The sequence below is a fragment of the Pseudophryne corroboree genome, chromosome 10, assembly GCF_028390025.1.
Source record: "Pseudophryne corroboree isolate aPseCor3 chromosome 10, aPseCor3.hap2, whole genome shotgun sequence".
Classification (NCBI taxonomy): Eukaryota; Metazoa; Chordata; class Amphibia; order Anura; family Myobatrachidae; genus Pseudophryne; species Pseudophryne corroboree.
Genome location: NC_086453.1, coordinates 329,942,200 through 329,963,793, shown reverse-complemented (window position 1 = coordinate 329,963,793; position 21,594 = coordinate 329,942,200). Strand labels below are relative to the sequence as shown.

At 47.4% G+C, this 21,594-nt stretch overlaps 1 protein-coding gene across 5 annotated transcripts in view; it reads right to left on the bottom strand.

Annotated features, from left to right (window-relative positions):
• The window catches only part of DSCAML1 (DS cell adhesion molecule like 1), a 392,568-nt gene that overhangs the window by 320,692 nt on the left and 50,282 nt on the right, over positions 1-21,594 (bottom strand). For all 5 annotated transcript variants that reach the window (XM_063943609.1, XM_063943605.1, XM_063943606.1 and 2 more), the window contains exon 2: positions 15,851-16,168. In XM_063943609.1, coding sequence (XP_063799679.1) covers positions 15,851-16,168 — 318 coding nt within the window. The remainder of the gene's footprint in view (positions 1-15,850; positions 16,169-21,594) is intronic.

Here is a 21,594-nt window from a genome sequence, read left to right as displayed (position 1 = left end):
GTGCGCACCGAAGGCGCGCAGCAAAAATTTAGGGGTGTTGCTTCGTGGGGAAGGTGCGTGGCCACATAATAGTGGCAATTCGCATTACACAACACAGTAGTGCAGTTAATACAAACTGCACCAGGTAGAACCTCCTAGACACTTTGCGCCAGGCAGAGCACGTTAGACACTTTGCGCCAGGCAGAGCACGTTAGACACTTTGCGCCAGGCAGAGCACGTTAGACACTTTGCGCCAGGCAGAGCACGTTAGACACTTTGCGCCAGGCAGAGCACGTTAGACACATTGCCTAGCCACAGACGCCTAGCGGGAACACTATAGGATATGCTCCCCAGCCGTGCCAGCTACACATGACATGCCCCCCAGCAATGCCAGATACATAAATGGCCACACAGTGCCAGATATGTAGATACAGAAAAGGCCACACAGTGCTAGATAAATGCCCCCACAGTGCCAGATAAATGCCCCCACAGTGCCAGATAAATGCCCCCACAGTGCCAGACAAATGCCCCCACAGTGCCATCCATAAATGCCCCCACAGTGCCATCCATAAATGCCCCCACAGTGCCATCCATAAATGCCCCCAGTGCCAGATAAATGTCCCCACAGTGCCAGCCATAAATGCCCCCACAGTGCCAGCCATAAATGCCCCCACAGTGCCAGCCATAAATGCCCCCACAGTGCCAGCCATAAATGCCCCCAGTGCCAGATAAATGTCCCCACAGTGCCAGATAAATGCCCCCACAGTGCCATCCATAAATGCCCCCACAGTGCCATCCATAAATGCCCCCACAGTGCCATCCATAAATGCCCCCACAGTGCCATCCATAAATGCCCCCACAGTGCAATCCATAAATGCCCCCAGTGCCAGATAAATGCCCCCACAGTGCCAGCCATAAATGCCCCACAGTGCCAGCCATAAATGCCCCCACAGTGCCAGCCATAAATGCCCCCAGTGCCAGATAAATGCCCCCAGTGCCAGATAAATGTCCCCACAGTGCCAGATAAATGCCCCCACCAGTGCCATCCATAAATGCCCCCAGTGCCAGATAAATGTCCCCACAGTGCCAGATAAATGCCCCCACAGTGCCAGCCATAAATGCCCCCACAGTGCCAGCCATAAATGCCCCCACAGTGCCAGCCATAAATGCCCCCACAGTGCCATCCATAAATGCCCCCAGTGCCTGATAAATGTCCCCACAGTGCCAGCCATAAATGTCCCCACAGTGCCAGATAAATGTCCCCACAGTGCCAGCCATTAATGCCCCCACAGTGCCAGCCATAAATGCCCCCACAGTGCCAGCCATAAATGCCCCCACAGTGCCAGCCATAAATGCCCCCACAGCGCCATCCATCCTTAAATGATTCACCCCCCCCCCCATACCTGCGGCGTTGGAGGGGGAGTACTGCTGTCCGGGTCCAGGTCCGGGTGCGGGCGGCCGGGTGCGGGGTCGGGGGGAGGGCGGCCAGCCAGGAAGCGTCCAAGGCGCTTGTGTGCGCTGCGCGGCGCCGGCGTCTGACGTTAGATACCGGCGCGGCTCGCACACAAGCGCCTGCAGTCACCAGGGCCGGCTTCATGTTCGAATATGGCGGCGCCCATTAAGGGTGGCGCCCTGCGCGGCCGCTCTATTCGAACATGCCTAGAGCCGGCCCTGCGTATACCACTTTCACGCCGCACATCACATCATCTCCGAGTGCCGGCTTCCTATAGTGTGATTGGGTCCCAGGTCGCATTGACCCAGCTTACCCATTTACACTGCACTGCGACCCGTATTGAAGCTGTGTTCAACCCTGGTCGCTACCGAGTTCAAATACCGGGTGCTGGACCGGAGTTATTTCAACTGGCCCCTTTCAGACTGTTGCGCAACACGGGTTGCTGGGGGTCATTCCGACTCGATCGCTCGCTGCAGTTTATCGCAGTGCAGCGATCGGGTCGGAATTGCGCATGCGCTGGCGCCGCAGTGCACCGGCGCTTGCCGGACGACCGAAGGCCGTCGTTCAGTAGCGATTGCCTCTGCCTGATTGACAGGCAGAGGCGGTCGCAGGGCGGGAGGGGGCTGGACGGCAGCGTTAAGCCGCAGTTTAGGGGGCACGGTCCGGCTAACACAGGCGTGGCCGGACCGTTGGGGGGGCAGCCCGAGGCGGCTGCCTGACGTCTCACGCAGCCGCTACGGCCAGTGGCAGCGACGAACAACTCCCGGCAAGCCGAAGGAGCTGCGCTGGCCGGGAGCTACTCCACAAATACAAAAGCATTGCCTCTGTGCGATGCTTTTGTATTTGTGTGAGGGGGAGGGGGCGGACTGACATTCGGGGCGGACTAGCCCTGTGCTGGGCGTCCCCCCCGCATGTCAGGGAAGATGATCGTAGCTGTGCTAAATTTAGCACAGCTATGATCAACTTGGAATGACCCCCGCTGCGTGTTCATGTGCAATAACCCAGGTTATTGCTGGCAGTCTGAAAGGGGTATTGCAGACATATACCACATATCCATATAAGTATTTTGACAATATTAATAATACTTTGGTTTATATAAAATGATGAAAGTGTCTATTACTTTTATAGTAACCCTGTATAATGATCATCATGTAGAGTTATGCACATACCAACTTTTTCCATCTAATAATAATAATAATAATAATAATAATAAAAAAAAAGCTAACACTGCTCCTTACCTCTCTGGGGGGAATTCAAGTGTTTTGCATGCTGGTAGCCACTAGGTGGCGCTAGACGGAGTAACTGAAGTGTTGCTCAATTTGAGCACGCACGTCCGCTGGCGCTGACATTACAACATTTTAACAGGCTGGTAACTAGTAAGATATTAAGGGCCCTATTTAATAATGAGTGAATGCTCTTAATCACTCGTTACTAATCTTAAATGGTGCTCCAACCAATCAGCTCCAAACTGCCTTGTTACAGGCTGTGCAAAAACGAGGAGCTGATTGGTTGGAGTTAAGATTAGTAACGAGTGATAAAGAGCATTCACTCATTATTAAATATCGCTCATTATTAAACGGAGCCCTAACTTCTAACTACTGAGCAAAAGCACCAAAATTGTGCAGGATCTGTGTTTTTGTGTCCCTTTACACCCGGAGGGAAGGGACGTTAACGAGTAGGGATGGCGAGTATACGCTGAGTGCCGTAAGGTCAGGTTCACATAAGTAAACAACTGGTGGGCATTTGTATTTTATATGGAGAATACAACTTTCGAATTTCTTAATAACATTCAGGACACTATTCTCTCTTGTGCATATAACACATTACATTATTATATTGTGTACAAATAGCACACACACCAACATTAGCATAAAGTCACAGACGTGGCAAAAGACACATCCACAGTCGCAGGTTAGGTGTAAGCATACAGATGAGTCCACAGTTATCTTGACTAGTTTTCTGCACCTAGGCACAACATGATTTATTAGCATAAACCCTTCATCTATTGTTCTCAACTGCAATACAATACAGAGAACAATACAGCAGGGGATTAAGTCATTACAGCAGGGGATTAAGTCCGACTGGCCAGTCTCAGTTAATCCTATTTAAGGTCAAGATAAATGTGGACCCATCTGTACAACATACTTGCCTACTCTTCCAGAATGGCCAGGAGGCTCCCGAAAATCTGGAAAATCTCCCGATTTTTAAGGTGTCCCCTCCCTGCTCAGCCGCCTACTTAGTGAGTAAAGTGGGCAGTCGATGACGCAATTCTTGATGAATCGTGTCATCGCAGTAACGCCCCCTGCAGTATAATGCCGGCATTACAGAGCAGGGGGCATGGCTTAGATGATGTGTCATGGTAACCACAACCAGCCTCCGCCCAGCCCCCGTTCCGCCTCCACCCCTCTGTGCATCATAGCTCCGCCCAGCCCCTCTGCTAAGCTGACCTGGCTGCTCTCTCCCGGAGAGAGCAGCCTGGATGTCGGCAAGTGTGGCATACACTTGTATGAATAATGTACACTTGGCACAGATAGTAATGTTTCTGGATCCTCCGATACAGTACATGGACTCAGCATAGACATGTAAGCACGTTTTATTATGCATCGCATACATCGGCTGAGCATGATCGCACCCAGATGTGCCCACCTCTAAATGAGACCCCATGTGTGCCCAATAAGATAACTATTTGAATCTCAAATACAGATGGGTCCTCCTTTATCTTGACTTCTTTGCTGCGCCTAGGCACACCATGGTTTATTAACATAAACCCTTCATCTATTGTTCTCAGCTGCAATATAATACAGAGAACAATACAGCAGGGGATTAAGTCATTACAGCAGAGGATTAAGTGTGACTGCCCTGGCTCAATTAACCCTATTAAAGGCCAAGATAAACATGGACCCAGTGGTAAACTATTATGTGAATTACCATTGATACATGACTTTATCAGAACTACGTACAGATTTTCGATGAACAACAACAGTACAATTTAAGAATGACAGATTTGTGTTATTTAGAAAGTTTACAGATAATATAGTCACCATAGCACCAGATTTATGAACATGATGCAATGAATAAACATCAAGCAGATATGAAAGTCATTCTCACTATACTAATCTGTCACATGAAGTGCTAGAAGATTGACATCAAAAAACATACATAAATTATGAAACCCATTCTATAGTTGTGTCCTCATACACTGTGGCTTAGGTCGTGCCAAAGGGCCCCACCTCAGCACGCCAGGTCCCGCGCAACTCTGCCAGGCCGAGCGTGTGACATTTGTACATCTGTGTGCTACTGAGTCTGAATCTGTGTACATAGCGCTACAGTGCAGCGGCCGTGGGTTCTTTTCATGCCAAGTTGTGCTGTGCGTCATCTGCAACTTTGTACATGTTTAAATTAAAACTAATTCCTGTACCGATACAGACTCATGGGCAGATGTATTAAGCCAGGTGAAGTGATAAAGTGGAAGGTGATAACGCACCGTCCAATCAGCTCCTAATTTCTATGTTAAAGGCTGGGTTTGAAAAATGATAGTTAGTGGAAGGTGCGTTATCACCTTCCGCTTTATCACTTCACCAGGCTTAATACATCTGCCCCCCAGTCCAGTGTCTCTAGTACACTGTCAGAGTGGCTCAGATATGACAGATATCTTGCGCCGTATTGCGTATTGAGGGTAGATGTGTGAGGACACATCTGAAGAAGTCTGGGGAATAGATGAAAGTCCATGACAGGTCAGATCAGCACTGAAAGGTAAGCGGGAGATATCCATGATATCGCCTGTGTTACTTTTATAATAAATGGCCCCATTACTTAATGTCTACAGGAGGTGAAACTGTTCATTTTCACCTGCTTTTGTAGAAATGAAGGGATAATGAATAGACTCTTAAAACCATAAAACCAATGTGAGGAATTAAAAAATGTTTTCAATGTCTTGTGAGTGAGACAGCGATCAATAAGCACTTTGTATCCCTTCGTCTTGGGGAGGATTGATTTCCAATCCTGGAGAGGTATCGAGACACTGAGACAACTTTCACTCTTCAGCCTGAGCACAGTTTCATCTTTTTAATACGACCGGACTGGACCATAGACAGGTTTGATATGAACTTTTACATAACTGTGCTTACGGAAAGCTTAAGTAAACGGTGTCACATATTCCAAAAGTTTGGGGCTGTTTGGGTGACATCCAGCGGTGCAAGTGGGCGGGTACGGATGGGTACGGCGTACCCTTAAGAATTTAGCTGTGGGTACGCCGTACCCACTGCCGACGGGCCGACGCTCCTCCCAGCTCCCTCCCTCTGCAGCTCACCGCCACTGCTGCATGAGGGGAAGAGAGCGCAGCGTTCGCCTCTCCTGCCCCTCAGTGTCTTCCTTCAATTCAGTGCCGGCCCGTGAGCCAATTAGAGCTCACGGATTGGCGCTGAATTGAAGGAAGACACTCGCACCGCCGCCGGATACTGAGGGGCAGGAGAGGCGCAGGCTACGCTCTCTTCCCCTCACACACACACACAGGGCCGCAGCTGCAGCAGTGAGCAGCAGGGGAAGGGAAGGGGGGGGGCATGTATACCTGGTGCTGGGGGCATATCTGGCACTGGGGGGACATGTGTATCTGGCACTGGAGGCATATCTGGCACTAGAGAAACATGTGTATCTGGTACTGGGGGCATATCTGGCACTGTGGGGGCATTTCTGTATCTGGCACTGGGGGCAATGTATATCTGACACAGTGGGGGCATTTGTGTATCTGGCACTGTGAGGCAATGTGTATCTGACACTGTGAGGCAATGTATATCTGGCACTCTGGGGGCATTTGTGTATCTGGCACAGTGAGGCAATGTGTATCTGGCACTGTGGGGCAATGTATATCTGGCACTGTGGGGCAATGTATATCTGGCACTGTGGGGCAATGTATACCTGGCACTATTGGGGTCATATGTGTATCTGGCACTATTGGGGTCATATGTGTATCTGGCCCTCCCCCGTATGTGTATCACGCCCCATTTTCATTGTCCATGCCCCATGTGGCATTTGGTCACACCTATTTTTTGGCGTGCACACAGTACCTATAAGACATTTTTTCTACTTGCACCACTGGTAACATCAGATATCAGAAAACACCTGAATAAGGAATCTCAGCTTGTTGTGGGAGGTCAGAAATAGCAGCCAAATTGTAGCAGATTTTGGGGCATATTCAGTGCAGATGTGCTAAATATGTTTTGCTTAAATTCACAAAGTGAAAATGAATATTTTCATGCAAATTTACTAACATAGGGCCTAATTCAGTATGGATTGCTATTCAGAGAAATTGCAGTTGTCTGCGAGTAAAAAGGCACCACCCCGACAGGAAGAAAAAACGCCCTGTGCCAAATTGCGAATGTATCGCACACGCAATTCCCGGAACATCGAAGAATCTTTGCTGTCTGAGCAAATGTGAGTAGGTCTGAGGCTGCCAGTAATCTGCGACTGAGACGGCCTGGAAGTGGTCTGCACTGACATCAGAAACCCTCCCCCAAAAACGCCTGGGCACTCCTGCGTTTTCTCTAACACACCCAAAAAATGGCAGGTTTCCGCCAAGAAACTCCAGCTTCCTGTCAGCCAGACAGTCAGTCAGACAGCGGATACATTGCGATTACAATCTGTACGCATTTTCTGTCACTATTACCCCTCACGCGTGCGCAGTGCCAATGCTACGCATGCACAGTTGTTCGATAATCGCTCAATTTGCGATTTCTCTGAATAGCGATACATGCTGAATTAGGCCCATAGGGGCGAATCCAATTAGCCACAGTAATTAACTGCATCTAATTGGTTCGCCAGGGGCTATCCCAGAGCTTATCCCCGATGCCGGCACTTATCAGGGATTATGGTTGCACGCGAAGCATAATCCGCGATAAGTGCCCCCTAGACCCGCAATAAGTGCCGCGAAAATACATAGGTACACGGGTATTTTTCACAGGACCTAATAGGATAGGGAGGTTAAAAAAATGTCGGCTGCGGCACTATCACTGGTAATTGGATATCCCACCCTTACTCTTGCCAGGAGACGGGCTCCGATAAGAGCCTATCCTGGTGAAGAGATGAAAGCAGATAGCGTAATACTATCACACTGCTTACAGGTACTACTAAGGCGTCTATCATTTATTGTGATTGCTCTTACCTTAACAATATACTTTAAGCTAGCTTATCAACTAAAATAACAACACGGACACCAACTGCATAGATTTAAAAGGTCAATGTATTTATTAATTGGATGACCCTAACCGTAGGGATGGCAAGGAAGACGCTACAATGGCCAGCTCCAGTTAAATATATCATACAACTTGGCGGCAACTGAAACGCCCCCAACTGTAATGGCGGCGACTGAAACGCCCTAACTATATATATGCATAACCTGCGCTGTGAAGGACTCACCACCCCTTACTGGCATGGTACGGACCTCCTAGTGGGAACGCCCATTGTCCCCCATCAGGGGCAGGACAACACCGGCCGGCCATCAAAAGGATAAGTGCCCCACAGCAACCACTTATGCTACATATGACCGCTAGCCGTAGCGCCTTCCCGCCGAATTAAGTGGAATGAAGTTCAGATCGAATGAGTATTAGAATTGTGGGTGGGCTTCCAAACCGACAAGAGGACTTCAATCCCTCAAACTCCTCCCTATAAAGGCTACTAAAGCCCTCCTACCCTCTATTACTGATAGGCCAAGCCTAAACCAATAACAAAACATCCCAATACCCTTAATCTGCCTAGCAACATAGCCTAACTAACCATTCATAAAAATCAAAGACTCTTACATGTTTTTCTTGCCTATTCAGCCCTCTCCCATTTTTACGTCTCAGCGACAAAAATCTCGAGACCCGGTACACTTATATCTCTGGGGCCCAGTGCATCCTTCCCCCTTCCCCCCCCACGCCCAGAAGAAATGTCACACACATGTATATATATATATATATATATATATATATATATATATAAAGACAAGGATTGATACTGCGCCACATGTGATATAGTACAGATATGTTTTAAAAAAAAATGGCAATATAATGTAACACTCCCCTAAGGAATTAATGGGGCGTCAGCCGGATCCCTCAGTATGAACAGGGGTGGTAATTCCCTGATACAGGTAAAATGGAAAAGGGGGGATGAGGGATGTATAGCGACCAACGGTGTCAAATTAGGAAAAATTGCCAGTAATAAATACAATAAAACTATTTATTTGATGCAAGAATAAAAATAAATTAAAAATGACATGTATATAAAATGGGACAACAATACAATCACAACTGGACTAAAACACTTAAAAAGGTACAGGTTGAGTCTCCCTTATCCAAAATGCTTGGGACCAGAGGTATTTTGGATATGGGATTTTTCCGTATTTTGGAATAATTGCATACCATAATGAGATATCATGGTGATGGGACCTAAATCTAAGCACAGAATGCATTTATGTTACATATACACCTTATACACACAGCCTGAAGGTCATTTTAGCCAATATTTTTAATAACTTTGTGCATTAAACAAAGTGTGTGTACATTCACACAATTCATTTATGTTTCATATACACCTTATACACACAGCCTGAAGGTCATTTAATACAATATTTTTAATAACTTTGTGTTTTAAACAAAGTTTGTGTACATTGAGCCATCATAAAACAAAGATTTCACTATCTCACTCTCGCTCAAAAAAGTCCGTATTTCGGAATATTTGGATATGGGATACTCAACCTGTACTTTAAAACTACAATAAGATCAGAATAAGCAGATTTTTCTTATCTGTGGTATGAGGTAGGTATAGACCTATACCTACCTCATACCACAGATAAGGAAAATCTGCTTATTCTGATCTTATTGTAGTTTTATAGTACCTTTTTAAGTGTTTTAGTCCAGTTGTGATTGTATTGTTGTCCCATTTTATATATATGTCATTCTTTATTTATTTTTATTCTTGCATCAAATAAATAGTTTTATTGTATTTATTAATGGCAATTTTTCCTAATTTGACACCGTTGGTCGCTATACATCCCTCATCCCCCCTTTTCCATATATATATATATATATATATATATATATATTAGTGATGTGCGGATTCGGTTTTACTCGGTTCTCAAAACAGCATCTTATTGGCTCACGGATGTCACGTGTTTTGGATAGCTAATAAGATGCCGTTTTGAGAACCGAGTAAAACCGAATCCGCTCATCACTAATATATATATATATATATATATATATATATAGTGAGTGGGGTGCTGTTATGTAAGTCCACTTGAAGTTTATGAGCGGAGTTAAAGTCTTGGGATTCTCCTCTACTACACTGTACGCAGGGGCGTTTTAAGAGAGGAGGAGGCCCGTGTTCAGCCTCTTCCGTTCGGGCCCCCTCCTCTCTGCCCGGAGCGCTGTAGTGTCTGAGCACTAGAGGGCTCAGACTCTACTGCACATGCGCAGATCTCCGTGAAAATGGCGAGGTGGAGATTTTCCCTGAGATTTCTCTACTGCGCATGCGCAGAACTCCGTGAAAATGGCCGCTGATCCATTTTCACTGTGTTCTAATAGCGCTGCGGATGCCGGCGCTGGACTTCAGAGGGGTGAGTATTTTAAAAATGGGTGCACTGCACCCTTTATAGCAACGCCAGTGACTGTACCCATAGTAATTGACTCTGTGCCCTGGGGGGAGACGTATCAAGTCTACTAAAGAGATAAAGTATAAGTTTGCCCATAGAAACCAATAAGCTTTTAGCTGCCATTTATCAAGCAAAGGCTATGTAATGATAATCAGAATCTGCTTGGTTGCTACGGGCAACTTCTTCACTTTTCTCTATAGAAGATGTGCTACATCTCCCCCATGGTGATTGGCACCTCCCACATCAGTGACGCATGTGTGTCTGCCATCTTGGTCCCTCAATATGGGCGGTTTCTTCCACAAAACAACTGGCACTGTCCGTGAGACGCAGGTCTCAGTTTGGCAGACATATGGCGGGTTAGTGAGGGTGGTGAGATGTGTTTATATGGAAACAGTAAGACAAGAAGTAGATTCATTGCCAGAAACCCCCTCAGCTACGATCCCATCACAGTGGGTCACCAGCCACACGCCCCTTCTCTACATCCCTTTTATTGCTCCTTTCTTTCAGTCCCATGTAAAGTCTGCACTGTGTATACAGTATTAGAGAACCCGCTGTGACACATCCCGTCATGGACTCCCGCTGTATACTTTTACTGCATAAAACAGGGATAATGATATATCAAACCCAGGAACTGAAGCTATAAAAATAGCCTGTTTACTCCAAATGTCTAATAAAAACTAAGCCTAAACAAATTACCCTGAATCCAATTTACACTAGGTCTACAATCAAGATTTCATTCTAGAACACATAAACAAATTACATACTCTATACTGTTTTTCCATGAATGCCTGGTACACTCTCTACTGTAGGTGAAAGCAAGTAGTAATAGCTTTATATCAGAATAAAAACATTGAGGCGGGGTGGATAAATTCGGCCCTCTAACACCCCTAGCAGCGGTAATTTACCGCTGCTAATAGGGTCGCCGGGGGCTATCCTAATAGACCCGATGCAGCCCTTGAGACCCGAGATAACACACAGGACCCCACCCTCCCCCCCATAGTCTTTGAAACAACAGAAGCTGATTATTTGCTTTGGCCAATTGCTCAACTATACAGATGGGTCCACATTTATCTTGACTTCTTTGCTGCGCCTAGGCACACCATGGTTTATTAACATAAGCCTTTCATCTATTGTTCTCAGCTGCAATACAATACAGAGAACAATAGATCAGGGAATTAAGGGGTACATTTACTAAGCAGTGATAAGAACGGAGAAGTGAGACAGTGGAGAAATTTCCCCATCAACCAATCAGCAGCTCTGTATCATTTTATAGTATGCAAATTATAGATGTTACTTCAGTGCTGATTGGTTGCCATGGGCAACTTCTCCACTGGCTCACTTCTGCGCTCTTATCACTGCTTAGTAAATGTACCCCTTAGTCATTACAGCAGGGAATTAAGTCTGACTGACCTGGCTCAATTAATCCTATTAAAGGCCAAGATAAACATGGATCCATCTGTATGTGTCTCCAATACTAGACTCTATCAGATTACAGCCGTAAATGTATGTGGTTATTATAGAACTGCACTAATGGTGCTGTGTTGGAACCCAGTGGCTGGATATTTGGCCACTGCGTGGCATAGGTGTTTTGGGGGGCATAGGTGTTTTGGGGGGTATCCGCAAGTATTAAGTACAACCTAGATTTACATACAGGGGACCACAGGTTTCTACGGGGGCTGCTAAAATTGACCAAGTTCTAGAGTGCTTGGCCCCCAGCAACCGTTGTGGCCTGTGGGCTACAGATCTTAAGATGTACTGGGAGATGGATCTATAGGATGTGATTGCACATGCCTGGACTCTTTTTAAGATTATTTTTCATTCCTCTTTACCAACTTCCATTTTGTTCTGTCTTCAAAAAGTCATCTCTCTCCTCTTAAATCGTAATAATACCCTTAAAGACATCAACCCAAACTATATAAAATGCTAACTTTATATATTTGACTGTCATTTGTAACTGTATTGGCATCTGATGCAAATAAAACCCAACCACTGATGAGGATAAAGAGCCTGAAAGTCTATAAAAATATACTCCTGGGCCTTATTCAGAGTTGTTAGCAACCAAAAAAGCACACTAATGGGCAAAGGGGGTCATTCCGAGTTGTTCGCTCAGTATTTTTTTCTCGCAACGGAGTGATTAGTCGCTAATGCGCATGCGCAATGTCCGCAGTGCGACTGCGCCAAGTAAATTTGCTATGCAGTTAGGTTTTTTACTCACGGCATTACGATGTTTTTTCTTCGTTCTGGTGATCGTAATGTGATTGACAGGAAGTGGGTGTTTCTGGGCGAAAACTGGCCGTTTTATGGGAGTGTGTGAAAAAACGCTACCGTTTCTGGGAAAAACGCGGGAGTGGCTGGAGAAACGGAGGAGTGTCTGGGCGAACGCTGGGTGTGTTTGTGACGTAAAACCAGGAACGAAACTGACTGAACTGATCGCAGATGCCGAGTAAGTCTGGAGCTACTCAGAAACTGCTAAGAAGTGTCTATTCGCAATTCTGCTAATCTTTCGTTCGCAATTTTAATATGCTAAGATTCACTCCCAGTAGGCGGCGGCTTAGCGTGTGCAAAGCTGCTAAAAGCAGCTTGCGAGCGAACAACTCGGAATGACCCCCAAAACCATGGGGGTAATTCCAAGTTGATCGCAGCAGGACATTTTTTAGCAATTGGGCAAAACCATGTGCACTGCAGGGGGGGCAGATGTGACATGTGCAGAGAGAGTTAGATTTGGGTGGGGTGGGTTCAAACTGAAATCTAAATTGCAGTGTAAAAATAAAGCAGCCAGTATTTACCCTGCACAGAAACAATATAACCCACCCAAATCTAACTCTCTCTGCACGTTATATCTGCCACACCTGCAGTGCAACATGGTTTTGCCTATTAGTGTGCTTTTTTGGTTTGGTAAAAAAGAATAACCCCCTATGGGGGTCATTCCGAGTTGTTCGCTCGTTGCCAATTTTCGCAACAGAGCGATTAAGGCAAAAATGCGCATGCGCATGGTTCACAGTGCGCATGCGGCTAGTATTTTAGCACAAAACTTAGTAGATTCACTCACGTCCGAACGAAGATTTTTCATCGTTGAAGTGATCGTAGTGTGATTGACAGGAAGTGGGTGTTTCTGGGCGAAACTGTCCGTTTTCTGGGAGTGTGCGGAAAAACGCAGGCGTTTCAGGGAAAAACGCGGGAGTGTCTGGAGAAACAGGGGAGTGGCTGGCCGAACGCTGGGCGTGTGTGTGACGTCAAACCAGGAACAAAACTGACTGAACTGATCGCTATTTATGAGTAGGTCTGGAGCTACTCAGAAACTGCTGCGAAATTTCTATTCGCAATTCTGCTAATCTTTCGTTCGCAATTCTGCTAAGCTAAGATACACTCCCAGAGGGCGGCGGCCTAGCGTGTGCAATGCTGCTAAAATCTGCTAGCGAGCGAACAACTCGGAATCACCCCCTATGTTCCTATTCTGCATATAATCGTTCATTAAAACTTATGTAAACTTCTTCATGCTTGTGTTGTATGTGGATTCATTTGGAATAAGTAATTCACCTAATAAACACAATTCGTAATAGATTTTGCTTGTTCCTTTGATAACACCTGTCCTTGCTCTGTTGTGATCCTGGGCGGGACGTATTAAAATACATCGCTGCCCCTCGCCGCTTATCGCAGCGATGTTGATTGCATATGTACTAACATATGCGATCAATATCGCAATGCGGTGACAGAGGCCCCCCGCGATACCTGTGAGGTGGTCTGCGGGGGTCTCCGTCACCTCCCCGGGATCTTCACAATGCCTAGACGCCGGATAGCAGCAGCAGGCTGCCCCCAGCGCCTCTTCCTCCCCCCTGCAGCCGGAAGGACCTCCGACTGCGTTGCTAGGGGGAGGAGGATATTACCTTCCGGTACCAGGGCAGCCTGGAGGAAGGTATGACGGCGGGGAGGGGGGTCGGCGGCGGCGGTCGGTGATAAGAAGCCCATAGGCTTCTACAGGGGACTGCGAAAAACCGGCGGTAGGGTCTTACTCTTAATACATTTGAAAATGCGGTAAAACCCCCGTTTTCGGGGGTTTTACCGCATTTTTCCTTTAGTACATCCCACCCCCTATGACCAACGGAATAAAGCTGACATTTCACTACCCCAGGCTGTCCTGCATTTGCAAGCTACTCAACATACCCATGGCTGCCAAGAGAAATCCTAGGCCCCGGTATAAGAACTTCTTGGGCCCTCCTTCCCCCCCTGGAGGGGGTGTGACCACAGCATGCTGGGGGCATGGCCACACCTCTTTGGGGGCGTGTCTAGCATATGAGAAGCACCCACTCACAGGAGCACGGCATGTCTCCCTAGCCAGGGCAGTGGAGTGCCTAGCTGGGCCCAGGTACTTTTCAGGGGGCATGGCCTAATCACAGGAAGTGTGGACATGGGCCCCCACTGGGCTCTTCCAACAGACCTGGGCCCAGGTAATTTGTACCCTCTCCACGCCTCTCTCTTCGCCACTGAACGTACCTGATCCACAGTAAGTGCTCAGATAGGAGTTAGCCAGAACAGCCGGCAGAGATACTGCAGCAGCTACAGGAGTGTGAGTGCAAGAGCATGATGCAACCGTCCAACCACTTGGGGACACACCGTTGGTGCATAGTCAACAGTCAGTACGCCTATCCCGTCACACTGGACAGTTGCAACTAGGGTGGTACTAGTAACTAACCCAGATAATAATGGGAGGCTGCCCCCTGGTGGACAGGTAACTATGAAAAATGTTGGAAATGTTGCTTATCTTGAGCATCTCTTTCTGTTGTACAGCAAGAATATAAAAAACATAAGTCTCATTTTGAAAGTAATTTGCCAATATGATGTCACATCCTGACAGATTCTACGAGACCCAGGTTACATGCAGTTGTGCCACCACCTGCGCCAACAAGGGCCACATTATTCTTTAGTCGATGACACAATTGTTAAAATACTGTATAAGAATATATTGAACCTTAGTAATCAGATGACAATATTTACCTATAAACAGATATTTGCTTCTCTGACAATTTCAATATAATTACATTATAGGGCAGTACGGATGGTGTAATGGTTAGAATTACTGCTTCACAGGACTGAGGTCATGGGTTCAATTCCCACCATGGCCCTAACTGTGTGGAGTTTGTATATTTTCCCCGTACTTGCGTGGGTTTCCTCTGGGTACTCCGGTTTCCTCCCACAATCCAAAAATATACTGGTAGATTAATTGGATCCCAACAAAAATTAACCCTTGTGTGTGCGTGTACATGTGGTAGGGAATATAGATTGTAAACTCCACTGGGGCAGGGACTGATGTGAATGGCCAAATATTCTCTGGAAAGCGCTGCGGAATATGTGTGTGCTATATAAATAACCGGTAACAATAATAATGACACATAGGAAACACTCATATGTAGCTTCTTTTAAGACTTCTCTGTCCTTTTACAACAGTATTTGTCCTGACGGGATGCTGACGTTTGGGATGTCGGCAGTCGGAATCCCGACACTAGTCGGAATGCCGACACCGGGATCCCCATATGGATCAACTGCCGGTGCCAGAATACCGACTGCTTGCATCCTGTTAGGCTGTAGGAAGGGGGGGTAGGTTTAGGCACCAACGGGGAGAGTTAGGATAAGGCCGCATGGAGGGGTGGGGGGGCGGTTAGAGTAAGGCTACGGGTCGGAGGGTTAGGGGGGTATGGGTAGAGGGTTTTTTCTTGTTTACAGACAACTGTTTCTCTCATTTGTTTTAATGCCACACTAAACCTATTCCAGCAGTAACCACCGGCCGCTACTCCACTTACCAGCTTTGACGCGGATGTTTGGACTCCGGATTTTGCCAGCGGAGTTCTCGGCTGCACAGAAATAGTCATTGTCATGTATAAAGCTATTGAAAGCGGACTGGGAGAAGGGGTACAGCTGGAGTGTGCCATTGGCGTGGACGTGCCTGATGTGAGGCACGTCATAAATGTCATCTCCCGTCCCCAGGTACCATCGGAGAGTGGCGCTGGGCGATCCGGCCACAGGGCAGGGGATGAACACCCCCACTGTGCTGGAAAAGGTGATCTGCAGCAAGGAGGTATTCACAAAGTATAGACTTGTGCCGGCATCCTCGGAGCAAGCTGCGGAGAAAAGAAAGGAGATACAGTATTAGTGACAGGAGGAGTTCATTGTCGTCATTTCTATTAAAAACTCAATGTTCCTCCATAAAACAGGGAAATGCAAGAAATAATACAGCAACACATGGACCGTATTCACAATCACTGAGCGTTGTATGGTATTGAGCCCCAGTGCAAAACCCATACTCACCCACTTTGTTTGGAAGCGTGAAAATGCAATTCCATAATCGTAGTCCCAGCCCTGCTCCACCAGGATGAAGCCAAGGTCATCCTGGCAAAGACAAACAGCTACCCACCATGTTAAGGGTCGTAGCAGCTGTGTGTGACCACCCCGCAAAGAGTCCGGACATGCCTGCCTTGTCCAGACCGCGCCCCTAAAACGGTTCCTGCCCCTCTCCAGGCCTTAAACTGCGTCCTGAAGAGAACCCAGTTGAGAACCGTGCACATGCGCGTACTGGTGTACGCGCATGCGCAGAAATCGCTTCATAGCGTTTTTTTTGCACATCAGCGTCAGGGTCTGAATTGGCCCCTGAGTCACCAAGGACTTGCCCTGCCCCCTTTCACAACAAAGACAAGTGGTCTTCATGCATTTTCTAGGCTTACCTATCTTTCCTTATCTCTTGGCTGATCCTGTATGTTCTCATTATCTGCTCCCATATCCTCCCACCACTAGCTCCTGTTCTTTACCTGACTAAACACCAGGCTAGCAACCTGGATCCCCGCAGGATCCAGTGCGTGAGTCACCTATCCAGGGCCAGATTAAGTTTTGTGGGGACCCCAGGGCATCAATGAAATTGTCAATATGATATGCTGCTGATATTAGTAAAAACTGTTAGAAGACAGTCTGCTACTGCACTGTCTTCTTACTGCACATACATGCTGGGCACTAGGACCCAGGGAGGTCTGTCCTCCAACCTGATGTATTACTGTACCATGTTACTGCAGCCATCTTGTAGACCAGGCATTCCCAACCGCGGTCCTCAAGGCACACCAACAGTGCAGGTTTTAGTGATATCCAGGCTTCAGCACAGATGGTTAAATCAAAATAACTGAGGTACTAATTTAGTCACCTGTGTTCAAGCCTGGATATCACTAAAACCAGGACTGTTAGTGTGCCTTGAGGACCGCGGTTGGGAAACACTGTTGTAGACCCTTAGGTGGTAATTCAGACTGATCGCTAGGGTGCGTTTTTTTGCCCCCCTTTCGATCAGGTCGTCGCTGCCTACAGGGAGAGGGTATATTTTGTGTGCAGGTGTGCGTTTGCATTTGTAGCAGAGATGCACAAACATCAGTTTGTGCAGTCTCTGCTCAGCCCAGGACTTACTCAGCCGCTGCGATGATCGGGGACGGGGCTGACGTCAGAAACCCTCCCTCCAAACGCCTGGTCCCTCCTGCGTTTTCCCGGACACTACCACAAATTACCTCTTCCTGCAAGTCACCTTGCGATCGCCCACGCGATCACTTTTTTCGCACCATCCTTTCGCTATGCACCGATGCCCGGTGCATACGCATGCGCAGTACAGACCTGATCGCCCACTGTGCGAAAACGCACAGCAGCGATCAGGTCTGAATTACCCCCCTAGTTCTGTTAAAGACTGTGGGGGAGTATTTATCAAAGCTTGGTCACTGCCAGTCACAATACCGACGCCTTCATACCGACCCCTCAAAGTCCCGACAGTCGGAATGCCACCTAACAGGGACTATTTCCACGACACCTGTGGCAAGCGCACAAGGGGCTTCGTTGCAATCACCCCCCTTTCCCCGCCGGCATTCTAAACCCCGGGATCCCTGCGTCAGCATGGTGACCGGATAGATTCCCAAATGCCGGTCACCCATACCCAACCCGAAGTTTATTATTTAGTACTTTATCACTCACCATGTTTTCTCTCTCTAAGCTTTGATAAATGCCGCCCCCTGTGAGAAGTTACATAGTGGAGACACAAGTCTCCCACATAACTCCAGAGAGACCCCAATGATTATCTGCATAAAGCTATTCCTGAATCCTGTACCATTATCTGCCAGCAGCATACACTCACTGGCTGGTATGCTGTATTGAAACTAGTGATGTGCACCGGACATTTTTCGGGTTTTGTGTTTTGGTTTTGGATTCGGTTCCGCGGCCGTGTTTTGGCAAAACCTCCCTGAAATTTTTTTGTCGGATTCGGGTGTGTTTTGGATTCGGGTGTTTTTTACAAAAACACCTCAAAAACAGCTTAAATCATAGAATTTGGGGGTCATTTTGATCCCATAGTATTATTAACCTCAATAACCATAATTTCCACTCATTTCCAGTCTATTCTGAACACCTCACAATATTATTTTTAGTCCTAAAATTTGCACCGAGGTCGCTGGATGACTAAGCTAAGCGACCCAAGTGGCCGACACAAACACCTGGCCCATCTAGGAGTGGCACTGCAGTGTCAGACAGGATGGCACTTCAAAAAATAGTCCCCAAACTGTACATGATGCAAAGAAAAATGAAAGAAAAAAGAGGTGCAAGCTGGAATTGTCCTTGGGCCCTCCCACCCACCCTTATGTTGTATAAACAGGACATGCACACTTTAACAAACCCATCATTTCAGCCACAGCGTCTGCCACACGACTGTGACTGAAATGACTGGTTGGTTTGGGCCCCCACCAAAAAAGAAGCAATCAATCTCTCCTTGCACAAACTGGCTCTACAGAGGCAAGATGTCCACCTCCTCCTCATCCTCCGATTCCTCACCCCTTTCACTGTGTACATCCCCCTCCTCACAGATTATTAATTCGTCCCCACTGTAATCCACCATCTCAGGTCCCTGTGTACTTTCTGGAGGCAATTGCTGGTGAATGTCTCAACGGAGGAATTGATTATAATTCATTTTGATGAACATCATCTTCTCCACATTTTCTGGAAGTAACCTCGTACGCCGATTGCTGACAAGGTGAGCGGCTGCACTAAACAATCTTTCGGAGTACACACTGGAGGGGGGGCAACTTAGGTAAAATAAAGCCAGTTTCTGCAAGGGCCTCCAAATTGCCTCTTTTTCCTGCCAGTATACGTACGGACTGTCTGACGTGCCTACTTGGATGCGGTCACTCATATAATCCTCCACCATTCTTTCAATGGTGACAGAATCATATGCAGTGACAGTAGACAACATGTCAGTAATCGTTGGCAGGTCCTTCAGTCCGGACCAGATGTCAGCACTCGCTCCAGACTGCCCTGCATCACCGCCAGCGGGTTGGCTCGGAATTCTTAGCCTTTTCCTCGCAGCCCCTGTTGCGGGAGAATGTGAAGGAGGAGCTGTTGACGGGTCACGTTCCGCTTGACTTGACAATTTTCTCACCAGCAGGTCTTTGAACCTCTGCAGACTTGTGTCTGCTGGAAAGAGAGATACAACGTAGGTTTTAAATCTAGGATCGAGCACGGTGGCCAAAATGTAGTGCTCTGATTTCAACAGATTGACCACCCGTGAATCCTGGTTAAGCGAATTAAGGGCTCCATCCACAAGTCCCACATGCCTAGCGGAATCGCTCTGTTTTAGCTCCTCCTTCAATCTCTCCAGCTTCTTCTGCAAAAGCATGATGAGGGGAATGACCTGACTCAGGCTGGCAGTGTCTGAACTGACTTCACGTGTGGCAAGTTCAAAGGGTTGCAGAACCTTGCACAACGTTGAAATCATTCTCCACTGCGCTTGATTCAGGTGCATTCCCCCTCCTTTGCCTATATCGTAGGTAGCTGTATAGGCTTGAATGGCCTTTTGCTGCTCCTCCATCCTCTGAAGCATATAGAGGGTTGAATTCCACCTCGTTACCACCTCTTGCTTCAGATGATGGCAGGGCAGGTTCAGGAGTGTTTGCTGGTGCTCCAGTCTTCGGCACACGGTGGCTGAATGCCGAAAGTGGCCCGCTATTCTTCGGGCCACCGACAGCATCTCTTGCACGCCCCTGTCGTTTTTTAAATAATTCTCACCACCAAATTCAATGTATGTGCAAAACATTGGACGTGCTGGAATTTTCCCACATGTAATGCACACACAATATTGGTGGCGTTGTCCGATGTCACAAATCCCCAGGAGAGTCTAATTGGGGTAAGCCATTCTGCGATGATGTTCCTCAGTTTCCGTAAGAGGTTGTCAGCTGTGTGCCTCTTATGGAAAGCGGTGATACAAAGCGTAGCCTGCCTAGGAACGAGTTGGCGTTTGCGAGATGCTGCTACTGGTGCCGCCGCTGCTGTTCTTGCTGCGGGAGGCAATACATCTACCCAGTGGGCTGTCACAGTCATATAGTCCTGAGTCTGCCCTGCTCCACTTGTCCACATGTCTGTGGTTAAGTGGACATTTGGTACAACTGCATTTTTTAGGACACTGGTGACTCTTTTTCTGAGGTCTGTGTACATTCTCGGTATCGCCTGCCTAGAGAAATGGAACCTAGATGGTATTTGGTACCGGGGACACAGTACCTCAAGAAATTCTCTAGTTCGCTGTGAATTAACGGTGGATACCGGAAACACGTTTTTCACCACCCAGGCTGCCAAGGCCTGAGTTATCCGCTTTGCAGCAGGATGACTGCTGTGATATTTCATCTTCCTCGCAAAGGACTGTTGGACAGTCAATTGCTTACTGGAAGTAGTACAAGTGGTCCTCCGACTTCCCCTCTGGGATGACGATCGACTCCCAGCAGCAACAACAGCAGCGCCAGCAGCAGTAGGCGTTACACTCAAGGATGCATCGGAGGAATCCCAGGCAGGAGAGGACTCGTCAGACTTGACAGTGACATGGCCTGCAGGACTATTGGCTTTCCTGTGTAAGGAGGAAATTGACACTGAGGGAGTTGGTGGTGTGGTTTGCAGGAGCTTGGTTACAAGAGGAAAGGATTTAGTTGGCAGTGGACTGCTTCCGCTGTCACCCAAAGTTTTTGAACTTGTCAATGACTTCTGATGAATGCAGTCCAGGTGACGTATAAGGGAGGATGTTCCGAGGTGGTTAACGTCCTTACCCCTACTTATTACAGCTTGACAAAGGCAACACACGGCTTGACACCAGTTGTCCGCATTTCTGTTGAAATAATTCCACACCGAAGAGGTGATTTTTTTTGTAATTTGACCAGGCATGTCAATGGCCATATTCGTCCCACGGACAACAGGTGTCTCCCCGGGTGCCTGACTTAAACAAACCACCTCACCATCAGAATCCTCCTTGTCAATTTCCTCCCCAGCGCCAGCAACACCCATATCCTCATCCTGGTGTACTTCAACAGTGACATCTTCAATTTGACTATCAGGAACTGGACTGCAGGTGCTCCTTCCAGCACTTGCAGGGGGTGTGCAAATGGTGGAAGGCGCCACCTCTTCCCGTCCAGTGTTGGGAAGGTCAGGCATCGCAACCGACACAATTGGACTCTCCTTGGGGATTTGTGATTTAGAAGAACGCACAGTTCTTTGCTGT